Raw genomic sequence first — 12,988 nt, 5'->3', positions numbered from 1 at the left:
TTAATTTACTTCAACTTTTTCTAAAATATTTACATTCTAATGCAACTTATCTGAATTTTAATGGAGTCATTAAATTAATTTACACATTAAATACATACACCTATATTAAAGTGAAAGCATGATTTACTTATTGTCTACAGATAAAGAAACATGCCATACTACAGTATTATAATATCTTCATAATTAAATTGAAAAAAATACACCTGAAAGAAACCTAATTCTTTTGGTCTACGGTCATTGGTCCAATGGTCCCAACCCTAAAATGTCGCAACCCATTTCTATACTGGGACTACAAAAGATTAGTTATAAATATCCATATTTAATTTGAGGCACAAATGTTACATGTAAAATATGATAATTTTCCATCATAAACACAAAAGAATAATAGAAAAGAAAAGAAAAACATAAAAAAATCACATCAACATAAAGTAGCTAGCTAGCATGCATGGATTCCAACTCTCCACTATATAAGCACCTCAAACTCCATATCTATTCCATCACAAAAAAAACAACTTCCCTTCAAATATTTATTAGATTCATCCATCATCAAAAAATGGGTAGAATCGTGTATGTGCTATGCATCATTCTCGCGGTGGTCGTCCTCGATGCCTGAAATTGTGAAGCGGTTCGTCATCTCCAACAGTTCCCGCTGTTTCCGCCAACTCCGACCATCCCCGGCTTCCCAAAAATCATCTTCCCGCCGTTGCCATCAGTTAGCTCCCCGTTCCCACGATTTCCGGCGCTGCCACCTGCCCACTAAAACTTGTCATCGTACGTCGAGAGGGATACTCAATTACTTTTCTTTCAAAAATAACTTGTGTCATGTTTTATTGTATCATCTTGTTGTGTTGTTCTAATAATATATCTGTTGTAAACTTGCAATGTTTTTCGAATCTAATCCATGATTTCGTATTATTATATTTTTATGTGTTATTAAATGTTATCTATAGATTGGTGAAGATATATATAGAGGTTGTTGCTTATTAAATTTGGGTTATGTTGTCCTTTGGTTGTGTTGCTTTTCTCCTCTGTTCTTGGTTTGTCGAGGTGCCCCGGTCTAGGTAGCTCATAGTTGGTTGTGGGTGTTGTGTTGTCTCTTGTGTTTTTTTGTATTTGTAGCATAGCCTTGTTAGTTGATTTATTGAACCTTTGCTCACTATCCTCGATATTTTATGCATTTTGCTATAAAACTTTTTCTGCAACAAATTGCATTAAATACAAATTGTTTATATTTGTCATTTTTACGATTGCAAATTTGAAAAAGCACTTACGTATTATATTATTTTGACATTATATACATTAACTTTAAGTCATTAAATAGATTATACTTGTGTTATCATGACAAATGAACTACATTGTATCACGTCAGCATAGTTATACATGAATGAAACTATAGCAAGTGGAGATAATTTAAATAAATCATTTTGCTATTTCAGGATTCTACGATTAAATGACTTGTTTACTTTTTATTTACTAATAGTTATGAATTAATTAGAATAAGATATACCAATAAAGAAAATATGTGTGAGTAAAGATGTTAATCGAAAGTGCTATGCAAGTCATTAATACAAATAAAAGGTAAATTAATATATAAATTCAATAGCTTAATTTATAAAAAAATAATTTGAAAAAAATATATGGAATGTTAAACAAATTCACATTAAATATCTGAATAATTTAAATCATAAAAATTTAAAACTTCTTTGAGAAGTCAAGTTAGAAAATTTGTATTATCCAATAATCACATTTTAGTTGATTATTTATTTATTTCTTTTAATTTCAGACCATAGCATAACTTGATATACATTGCCAAAGACTAAATTAATTTTTTATATTGGAGAGAATAAATTTCGTATTTCCCGCCACATATACGTATAAAAAGTAAATTACTACTATCACTTAAAATAACGATAATATTTTATGCATCTTGTTTGTTTTGAATAATGTGACATTTTACACTACTTTATATATAATTTTAAAGGGTCATATTCTAATGCTTATAGCACCCTAATTCAAAATCAAGACCAAATCTCCACCTTTAGATTTTAAAATGAGTGGATGAGATTAAATCTTACGAATCTCAATAAATAGTAGACAAAATATCAACAAAAGGGTAATATTGTCATTATGTTATCATATGATAATTTTCGTAAATGCTTTTCTATATCAACATAGTGTGTATTACAAATATCAACAATATGACATAAGAATATCAACACTAGTACAAGAAAATATCAATACATATTTATTGAGATTTTTACATGGTTTTATTGAGATTTTTTGATGTATTTGTCTAGTTATCAACATTTACGAAAACTAAAATAAAAAAGATCGAATTTCATCATCCGAACGTCATCGGAACATATGCAATTGAGATATCGTTGGAATCCTTATAAAATTATCTTTAAATTGATATATTTTTTGCGAAAAAATATTTTAAATCGAGAGAGTTACGTAAATTTAAAGTTTTAAGATGATTTTAATGAGAGGAAATTGACATTACTACCATCTAATTTTATTTATTAATTTTCTTAATTAAAAATATAATCCATGTGACATTATTTCAACCACTAGATATTCTAATTTAATGGCTAAGATTTAGTCTTAGTTTGAGATTGCTAATTAGTTAACAATTGACCACTTCCCAAATTTTAACTATATATAATTTCATCTTATTCGTTAGCTTAATCTTAAATATATATAATTTCATCTTATTCCTTAGTTTAATCATTAAACTTTAATTAGAGATGAATTAAAAATATAAGAATTGAAAACTTTAAATGAGTAAATATAAGATGAAAATTGTAAACATTACATATATGTGTTGTCGTTTATCTTGTGAATTAATTCGGAGAAAAAGTATTGTAATAAATGATTAAATCTCAATTTTAACCTAAATAAATGGAAGACAAACTAAAATCTCTAGCACAATTCCAATTTAACTCAAATATAAGGCTATTTAATATATAAACTTAAAAATTTAATTATAAAAAAAATTAATGGTAGTGTACAATTTAAATGTGATTTAAAACTTGTTCAAGAAGTTAGGATTTTATTGGGTTATTATTTGTCTAATTATTTCTGCCTTAAATTATTTTTAGATAGACGACACATCAACTTTCTATTTTTCCTCCAAAAAGGTACTCCCTCCGTCCCACTTAAAATGAAACATTTGGGAATCGGCACGAGATTTTATTTAGTGTTGTTTTGTGAGTTGATGAGGAGAGAGTAAAGTAAGAGAGATGAAAAAGTAGAGATAGAGTTGTTTCCATTTTAGGAAACGTTTCATTTTTAATGGGACAAACAAAAAAGGAAAAAGTTTCATTTTTAATGGGACAGACGGAGTATTAAAATCTTTTCACCAAACTTGAGGTTTAGATTAGGATAAATAAATAAATAATTCTCAACGATTAATTGGGCCCAAGAACTTATTTACTTAGCCCACCTTATTTCGCCCAAAAAGAAAAACAATCAAGAGGCCCACTTTAAATTTTAAAAGAATACTCCACAACGGTCATTTTCCACAACGGTCATCCTCATTCTCTCTCTCAACTCACTTCATGTTCATCCCTAAAAAAAAAGAGAATCCGATTGTCACCACCACCACCACCACCGGACACCGCCTCTCCTCCCTCTCTCGGCCTTACTGCCTCCCAATTGAAAGATCCCAAAATCAGCAAAACCCTCAAATCGGAACCCTAAATCTCCGTCGCCCTCCTCTCGGCTCTCACCGCCAAATCGACTACTAGTGCCATCTCCCCTTCGCACACATGCACCGCTGCTGCTGTTCGCCGACGGGGTCAGGGACACCGCCACCCGTTCCCTGTCTGGTCAGGCAGTTCACCCCGAAACAACCTCGATTCCACCCGAACCAGGCCCGAGGTGGATGGGAGAATTAACAACAGGTTCTTGGAAGATATCCTCCTTTCAAAATTGCAGGACCAGATGGAGAATTAACAGCAGGTTCTTGCAAAATAATTTACTTCTTTTTGCATATGTCATTTCGTCTATTGGCATAGGTTATTTGTAGAATTAGTTGCCCTCGATATCTGATTGCTTTAGTATCTAGGTGAGCTTGGTTGTAAGGAATCCACGAGACCTGTCAAACCTTTTTTCCTTTTGAACGATCACAATTCTAAAGTCAAAACTACTGTCTTTGGTTTCCTTACCATGGAAGCTTTTCTTTCTCGATGGTCCAGGATTGGTTGAAGAAAAAAATGGGTCATTTGCAGTGAATACATATTAAGTAAATTGAAACTTGAGCTTCATGTGTTCCCTATACATTTTAAATGCAGTTAGTGAACTTATATATGCATTCTTTACATGCCAGCTACAAAGTTGGACCTTTGGAGTAAATGAAACTGAAAAAGAAAAACTGACTATCTATTTATTGTCTATTATTGTCTGTGTTCTGTTGAAGTTCTTGCCATATCATTTTATACATTTAGAATGTTCTTACAGAAGACCTCTTCCATTCTCTTTACTTTGTCATTTCAATGTTTAGCAAGCTTTGGCATTGAAAGGTCAATCCAAATTACTGATAATTTGAAATATCATATCATTTGGATTGCCATATCATTTTATACGTTTGAGATTTCAATGTTTAGCAAGCTTTGGCATTTGTTTTGCCATTTTTGAATGTATGTAGATTTTGCTTTATATGTGTTTTCTTGTACGAAGAAATGATGTGGTAAGGAAACCAAACAGTGTAGTTTTGACTTTTGAATTGTGATCGTTTAATCCTGCATGTTAAAACTTGAAGAGAAACTACTCATCTTTCAAATGTTTAGCTTTATGTCAGTTAAAAGTAATTATCATTTCTTGTTTAGCTTTCTGTCTCTGTGTTTTCTAATTATCAAAGTTGGGTTGACCTTTCAAATGATAATATCATATCATTTGGATTGCCATATCATTTTATACGTTTGGGATTTCAATGTTTAGCAAGCTTTGGCATTTGTTTTGCCATTTTTGAATGTTTGTAGATTTAGCTGTATGTGTGTTTTCTTGTACGAAGAAATGTGTGAATTGAGAATTTCCATAACTAATCCCGAGAAATAGCTGTTGAACATTGCCTGTGCTTTCTTGTTTGATGAGTTGTATGTACGCTTTCCTTATGTTTGTTAACTCCATTCCATCTTGTTATATGCAGCGTCGCTGGTGTCTCGTTGATATTGCTTGCTATAAACCCAACAATGATTACAAGGTATCTATATATATTGAGTTAAAGTTAATTTATGTAGATTCTGTTTGGCAATTTTAATTAGAAATATAATAGGAGTACTACTATCCCATATCGGACTATATAATTTCCATGGGCCTTTCTTCTATCACCAATTGATTTTTTAGATGAAACCTTATTAATTTCTGTCATGATATATATTCAACTGAAACCAGGCATTATATAAGTCTCATAATATCTACTCGTCTCTTGGTTTTTGTTTTGGTACTTTTTGGATGGGACAAAATGAAAACAAAAGTGAAATAGCTATGTGGTATTATTGTGTCACTTTATGCGGTATATATGTGATTATCCAAATAAGATGTGCTGTATTTAATAGAACATGAATATATGCTTTTGATAAATTACCAATGGACTTGCTATCTGGGAATTTTATGCTCGTAATACTGCAATTGAATAAAAATTTTGATCGAGATATAAGACTTCCTTTTGTTCAATCTAGTGACCTGATTTCATGATTTAACTACAAAATGGACTTGCTGCCATAGTTTTTCTTTTTCCAAAATCCAAATCTGATATCCTTTCAATCGTAAAATCTACTCAATCTTGAATTTACTATTGAGAGATCCTTTGCCTCAAGTCAATTTTAAAAAATTGTTTGAATAAAAGTAGGGGACAAATTAATGTAATAAACTTAAATAGCAAAATGATTGTTATTTCAAAATCAGAAATAGTGATTAGTAACGTTCATAAGTCATTTAAAATCATATGGTCTATTGGCATATTTCATTTCATTTCGTCTATTGTGTGATTAGTAACGTTCATAAATCATTTAAAATCATATGGTCTATTGGCATATTTCATTTCATTTCGTCTATTGGCATATTTCATTTCATTTCAGACCAGCGACCCGGCTACAGACCAGCATCAGATTATCAGTCATTTTGCATATTTCATTTCGTCTATTGGCATAGGTTATTTGTGGAATGAATTAGAATTAGTTGTCCTCGATATCTGATTGCTTTAGTATCTAGGTGAGCTTGGTTGTAAGGAACCCACAAAACTGTCAAACCTTTTTCCTTTTAAACGATCACAATTCATTAGTCAAAGTAACTGTCTTTGGTTTCCTTACCATGGAAGCTTTTCTTTCTCGATGGTCCTGGATTGGTTAAAGAAAAATATGAGTCATTTGTATGGTTAAGTAAATTGAAACTTGAGCTTCATGTGTTCCCTATACATTTGAAATGCAGTTAGTGAACTTATATATGCAATCTTTACATTCCAGCTACAAAGTTTGACCTTTGAGGTTGGACCGTTGGAGTAAATGAAACTGAAAAAGAAAAACTGACTATCTATTTATTGTCTGTGTTCTATTGAAGTTCTTGCCATACCATTTTATACGTTTATATGTTCTCACAGAAGACCTCTTCCATTCTCTTTACTTTGTCATGCATATTGCTTCTTTAATAAGTTGAAAATGTAAGGTTGAGAATTTGTACCCACTGAAGAGAGTGAAGCTGATGGTATGTGTACTATGAAGTCTTTGTTTGGCATTTGAACAATATTTCTGGCGAATGTTGTCAATTCCCCACGTAGCACAGGATCGGGCCAATTCAAGCACTGGGCAGCCTTGCTAGGGATCCGAGAGCCCATTTTTCAGCCAGTTGTCGCTTTTTATTGCCTGTACTACCGGTTAGTCCAGAACTGTGATATATTATTTTTTAAATTACAATGCCCATAAAAATGATAATAGATGTATTTTTGAGTAGTTATTAGACTTTTTCATTCCAGGGACTGATCGTTGATGTAAAAATTGTACAAATGTCATCTTTATGTTTTGCGATTATGTCCTTTTCTAATTGCGATTGGAATAGATCCGACACCCTGTTTCAGAGTTTGCTGTGTATATATGTTTTTTGATTTTAGTTTGACATAGCGAAAGATGCTGATAGGCTAGTTAAAGATTCTGGTAACTATCACTGTAAACTTATGTGGCAAGTATAGCTTGTATTTTCTCCTCTCTTCTTGTAATATAATTACTGTTGTGTGGCCGCATTGCACGTGCAGGATAACCCAGGACGGCGTCATCATTTCCTGTGCTTATAAATCTGTTAAGACCTCTGGATCCATCAAGATGTCCATCTCCAGCATCAAATGATTCTCTTGCGATCAGAAACCTGAAGTTCTCTTATTTGGTTGTTAAATGTTTAATAAAGCTCCTAAAGGTATTAATATCTTGATCTGTTTTAACTTGTTGGTTTTAATTTTTATTTTAATTATGTAGTTTTTTTTATCATATTGATGTTGTGGATCTTCCTTTTGTAAGAATATTATGTTGCATAGTTTGATAATCACTCTGACGGAAGTGTTTGACAACATTTTCATGGTCTTACATAGTCGATTTGTTAGTTATTGTTTTAACTATTGGAGATCTCTGCAGGTGCTTCAGTCTCAGTTCTTAGTCAGATTCTACACGACACTATGTTCTTTTGGTCAGGTGTCTCAATATTTTAGGCTTATTATGAAACTGGTGTAAGCTGATCTGATCTCCTGTGCTCGTTATTTGACATATGCAGCTCTCACTGTCTATCTAAAATGCAACCTGTATAAATTGAATTTTCTTTTGATCGAGTTCTCCATTTGTCAGGTCTGAGCAGGTCAAGGAGCCCGAACCAGAAGCTGTTCCTAAGGCTGTGGGTTCTGTACCCACTGAAGAGAGTGTAGCTGATGGTATGTGTACTATGAAGTCTTTGTTTGGCATTTGAACAATGTTTCTGGCGAATGTTGTCAATTCCCCCACGTAGCACAGGATCGGGCCAATTCAATGCTATCACTTACTTTTGCAGAGTCTGTCCACCCACTAGCCTAGCCTTATACTCGATTAGGTTCTATGTTTTGCATGATTGAACCAAAATTTTATGTGCAGCACAGCTTCTGGCCCGACCATCTTAAGCTTTAATAATTCGAAGCTGACTTTGTAAATGATACTGCTATTATACCTTCGTGTTGTTTACCTTAGAGGCTTAGATTTATGGCTGTCTTTTACGAGTCTTAGATATCTTCCCTATCAGCACCTCACCTCAGGAGATAGATAAGTATGACCTTATCGATCCAGTTGATATATTAAAGACATTGGAGAAGTCTGGATTTTGGGAAGCAGTGGTAAGTGGCCTATCTTTGTCATTTGCCTATAATAAATATTCAAAAAATAATTTAATGTAGCCTTTTATACATATTTTTTGCTTTTATTTTCAGAACGCTTCAAAATCGTGTGAGAGGAAAGTTGCTGAACTAACCGAACATGCATCCACCAAAAAATTGCTCCATGAGATTTTTTCAGAAGTTTGTCGAACATACTGGTACGTTCAATGGAGAATTTTAAATAACTATCAAATTTTGTATATGGAGTATATAATTATCTACATGATGTGCCCTCTTATCTATAGGTTTATTATGAGTCTCTTGTGCTAACTTACTGAGAATATTATAAATACTTGGGATCATTTATTAAATCCCGAATTCCTCAAAGCCAATAGTTGTACCTTTAAATCCCAATATTGAAACTCTTTTGTCATTTACATAGCTCCAGTGAAGGCTTTTGATCATTTACATGAATGTGGCTCATGCAGGGAATTTTGGATCATAGCTCCAGTGACGGCTTTGGACACAATATCAGGTATCATAGAAATTTGTTACAAGCGGAAACAATTTTATCTAGCCCTGACGCTAATGTCTGCTTAGAAAAATAACTCTTGATGTGTGCATATGTTTTATAAGTCAGTTGATGTCTTTTGATCATTTCGTAGATGATCAATTTTCAATATAATTTTATCTTTCTGTTTTTCTTGAGTTAATACTTTCTGGTTAGTTAATATGCTCCTGTTTAAGAAATTGTTTGTTTTTCTATGTGTGGTTTCCTTGTCTACCTAAATATTTTATAGATTTAACAACTTAAGTATATGGTATGGTTCTATCTTAGCTATTCTTTTTCCAATATTTACAAGGTTATGGAGTCAATAACTCTGTTTGTTTTGAATATTTCTTTTGCTTTTAAGATAAACCTTTATCCATTCCTTTGCCCATTGTTAAACTTGGATAAATATATCTTGGATATCATGGAAATAGTATTTAAGTACTCCTAGTAGATTAATCCTCATATCATGCCTTTTTATTTTTGATTTTTGTGATATTCTCTTTGCTTTATCAGGTGAATATTTATATACTCCTTTACTTATTTATTGGTCTTTTCTAAAAATGCTAGATAGTACTATTATATACATGTTGTCTTTGGTTCTTTGATGTTATTAGAGTATTGCGCTTACTGAGATTACTTTGTATGAATTGCTTTGACAAATGAGGGAGGCTGCTTATTCAAAATTTTATCTTGCTACTGAGTTTTTTGTTTCAGCTATTGTGTCTTTTAAAAAGCAGGTTGAATAACAAACAAATTTTGATCCATCTGTTGAGATGTTGATCCGTTTACTTTGTGTTATTCCTGGCTGGAATGAGAAAAATGTTCAGGTGCTGCATCCAGAAACTTAAAATTTTTACATTAACTTCTTTGTTTTTACCGACTACTTGGACTACTGAACTTAACCTAAGCATGGTCCAGGTCCAGCAACAAGTTATTGATATTGTCACTCACATTGCTGCGACAGCATCAAAGTTTCCTAAAGATGTGTGTTGTGCTTTGCCTTTCAGGTCAGAAACTTCTATAGTTTGGTGCAATCATTACCATGAAAATGTATTAGCATTTCTTTGATTGGCTGTGTAGTCATTTCTCACAGTTGTAACTCTTACATGTAGTTTTGAGATGCATATGCTCATATTTTTCTCTGATGTTTGTTGAGTTAAAATTAATAAGCTTTTGGTTATTTCTTACATAGCTAGTTTTTACTTGATAGGTATCACTCATAGAGTAGCTGACGTAAAGACTCGTGTTCAGGCCATGAAGTGTCTTTCCACTTATTGTGAAGATGTGGGTCTTGGTTTTATTTTTGAGAGGGTAATTCCTTTTCCATCTGCATAAATGTGCATGGATCCGTGCTACTGGCCTTTTTAAAGTAGTTTATGAGGCGAGTAATCCATTTCTGTAGTTTCAGTTTTTTTGATATTTTTCCTTTTCCATTAATCTTCTTGATTATGGTTAATTTTACTTTTACATCCCCACTCCAAAGTCATGCTTAAACATGAAATCTAATGAGGCTATTGCCTTGGTATGCGGCCTTGGTGTAACCTCAGATGAGATTTCCTCGTGCCCTACGCAGAGGAGCGCCTTAGTAAAACCATGATATTGGTATTTGGTTGCATTGGGGTCGCTCAAAAGAGGTATTTCTGTCTGATGTTAAAAACCTGCTTTACTACGAGGTAAATTCTTTTTGGTGTAAAACTGTCATTTTTCTCAATATAAGTTTGTTCCACAGTTCAAATTTACAAATATTACTCTTTGCAGGCATCTGCAATTCCAAAGAAGGTTGTTAAAGTAACTTATTCTACATCATCTGCGGTGACTGGCATGGATCGTCTTCCACGTGAAGATATAGTGAAATGATCACTCCCACTTTGTTTTAGAGAGTTCTGATTGGAAGGTTTGTTATATGGAGTATATGTTTGTTAATCATCAAATCTGTGAATGATTTAAGAGGGCATGCCATCAATCTGACTTCATCTTCTTCTAGGTCCGCTTGGAATCTATTGAAAGCGTAACCAAAATTCTAGAAGAGGTGAACAAACTTATTCTGCTCGCTGGAACTGGTACGCTAGTCGAAAATCTGAAATAACTAAGGCTCAAATTTTGTATATTGAGTATTTCTATGTGTGGTTTCCTTGTCTACCTAAATATTTTATAGATTTAACAACTTAAGTATATGGTATGGTTCTATCTTAGCTATTCTTTTTCCAATATTTACAAGGTTATGGAGTCAATAACTCTGTTTGTTTTGAATATTTCTTTTGCTTTTAAGATAAACCTTTATCCATTCCTTTGCCCATTGTTAAACTTGGATAAATATATCTTGGATATCATGGAAATAGTATTTAAGTACTCCTAGTAGATTAATCCTCATATCATGCCTTTTTATTTTTGATTTTTGTGATATTCTCTTTGCTTTATCAGGTGAATATTTATATACTCCTTTACTTATTTATTGGTCTTTTCTAAAAATGCTAGATAGTACTATTATATACATGTTGTCTTTGGTTCTTTGATGTTATTAGAGTATTGCGCTTACTGAGATTACTTTGTATGAATTGCTTTGACAAATGAGGGAGGCTGCTTATTCAAAATTTTATCTTGCTACTGAGTTTTTTGTTTCAGCTATTGTGTCTTTTAAAAAGCAGGTTGAATAACAAACAAATTTTGATCCATCTGTTGAGATGTTGATCCGTTTACTTTGTGTTATTCCTGGCTGGAATGAGAAAAATGTTCAGGTGCTGCATCCAGAAACTTAAAATTTTTACATTAACTTCTTTGTTTTTACCGACTACTTGGACTACTGAACTTAACCTAAGCATGGTCCAGGTCCAGCAACAAGTTATTGATATTGTCACTCACATTGCTGCGACAGCATCAAAGTTTCCTAAAGATGTGTGTTGTGCTTTGCCTTTCAGGTCAGAAACTTCTATAGTTTGGTGCAATCATTACCATGAAAATGTATTAGCATTTCTTTGATTGGCTGTGTAGTCATTTCTCACAGTTGTAACTCTTACATGTAGTTTTGAGATGCATATGCTCATATTTTTCTCTGATGTTTGTTGAGTTAAAATTAATAAGCTTTTGGTTATTTCTTACATAGCTAGTTTTTACTTGATAGGTATCACTCATAGAGTAGCTGACGTAAAGACTCGTGTTCAGGCCATGAAGTGTCTTTCCACTTATTGTGAAGATGTGGGTCTTGGTTTTATTTTTGAGAGGGTAATTCCTTTTCCATCTGCATAAATGTGCATGGATCCGTGCTACTGGCCTTTTTAAAGTAGTTTATGAGGCGAGTAATCCATTTCTGTAGTTTCAGTTTTTTTGATATTTTTCCTTTTCCATTAATCTTCTTGATTATGGTTAATTTTACTTTTACATCCCCACTCCAAAGTCATGCTTAAACATGAAATCTAATGAGGCTATTGCCTTGGTATGCGGCCTTGGTGTAACCTCAGATGAGATTTCCTCGTGCCCTACGCAGAGGAGCGCCTTAGTAAAACCATGATATTGGTATTTGGTTGCATTGGGGTCGCTCAAAAGAGGTATTTCTGTCTGATGTTAAAAACCTGCTTTACTACGAGGTAAATTCTTTTTGGTGTAAAACTGTCATTTTTCTCAATATAAGTTTGTTCCACAGTTCAAATTTACAAATATTACTCTTTGCAGGCATCTGCAATTCCAAAGAAGGTTGTTAAAGTAACTTATTCTACATCATCTGCGGTGACTGGCATGGATCGTCTTCCACGTGAAGATATAGTGAAATGATCACTCCCACTTTGTTTTAGAGAGTTCTGATTGGAAGGTTTGTTATATGGAGTATATGTTTGTTAATCATCAAATCTGTGAATGATTTAAGAGGGCATGCCATCAATCTGACTTCATCTTCTTCTAGGTCCGCTTGGAATCTATTGAAAGCTTAACCAAAATTCTAGAAGAGGTGAACAAACTTATTCTGCTCGCTGGAACTGGTGCGCTAGTCGAAAATCTGAAATAACTAAGGCTCAAATTTTGTATATTGAGTATATAATTATCTACATGATTGTTATTTCAAAATGATTGTTATTTCAAAATCAGAAATAGTGATTAGTAACGTTCATAAGTCATTTAAAATCATA

General features: G+C 32.9%; 3 protein-coding genes across 10 annotated transcripts in view; all 3 read left to right on the top strand.

The window, feature by feature from the left end:
- Positions 1–3,542: 3,542 nt before the first annotated feature.
- The window catches only part of LOC125205074 (protein MOR1-like), a 15,606-nt gene continuing 6,160 nt past the window's right edge, over positions 3,543–12,988 (top strand). For 2 of the 5 annotated variants that reach the window (XR_007173718.1, XR_007173714.1), the window contains exons 1-2: positions 3,547–3,963; positions 5,150–5,203. Coding sequence is in view for 1 of the 5 variants with exons in the window: in XM_048103889.1 (XP_047959846.1) it covers positions 7,701–7,711; positions 7,827–7,909; positions 8,235–8,341; positions 8,435–8,538; positions 8,809–8,855; positions 9,588–9,619 (384 nt within the window). In the remaining 4 variants the exon portion in view is untranslated. Of the gene's footprint in view, positions 3,964–5,149; positions 5,204–5,416; positions 6,872–7,246; positions 7,405–7,619; positions 7,712–7,826; positions 7,910–8,234; positions 8,342–8,434; positions 8,539–8,808; positions 8,856–9,587; positions 9,686–12,988 lie in introns of those variants that run through there. The other 3 variants (XM_048103889.1, XM_048103885.1, XM_048103887.1) reach the window with 3 other exon arrangements.
- LOC125205077 (protein MOR1-like) lies at positions 9,576–10,988 on the top strand. Its single transcript, XM_048103891.1, has 5 exons — positions 9,576–9,700; positions 9,792–9,880; positions 10,084–10,184; positions 10,632–10,767; positions 10,858–10,988. The coding sequence occupies exons 1-4, from the start codon at positions 9,684–9,686 to the stop codon at positions 10,728–10,730; spliced, it is 306 nt and encodes a 101-aa protein (XP_047959848.1). The 5' UTR covers positions 9,576–9,683; the 3' UTR covers positions 10,731–10,767; positions 10,858–10,988.
- LOC125205075 (protein MOR1-like) lies at positions 10,997–12,965 on the top strand. Of its 4 annotated transcripts, none has more exons than XR_007173721.1 (6): positions 10,997–11,608; positions 11,700–11,788; positions 11,992–12,092; positions 12,355–12,454; positions 12,540–12,675; positions 12,766–12,965. XR_007173721.1 is itself a non-coding variant. In XM_048103890.1 (5 exons), exons 1-4 carry the CDS (start codon positions 11,592–11,594, stop codon positions 12,636–12,638), a joined length of 306 nt encoding a protein of 101 aa, XP_047959847.1. In that variant the 5' UTR covers positions 10,997–11,591; the 3' UTR covers positions 12,639–12,675; positions 12,766–12,965. The 4 variants fall into 4 exon arrangements, 1 of the variants encoding a protein (XP_047959847.1); XR_007173719.1 differs by having other exon boundaries at positions 12,329–12,454; XR_007173720.1 differs by having other exon boundaries at positions 12,265–12,454.

The sequence above is a fragment of the Salvia hispanica genome, chromosome 2, assembly GCF_023119035.1.
Source record: "Salvia hispanica cultivar TCC Black 2014 chromosome 2, UniMelb_Shisp_WGS_1.0, whole genome shotgun sequence".
In the NCBI taxonomy this organism is placed as follows: domain Eukaryota; kingdom Viridiplantae; phylum Streptophyta; class Magnoliopsida; order Lamiales; family Lamiaceae; genus Salvia; species Salvia hispanica.
The sequence above is the reverse complement of the archived record's forward strand: the minus strand, read 5'-3'. Positions and strand labels throughout refer to the sequence as shown.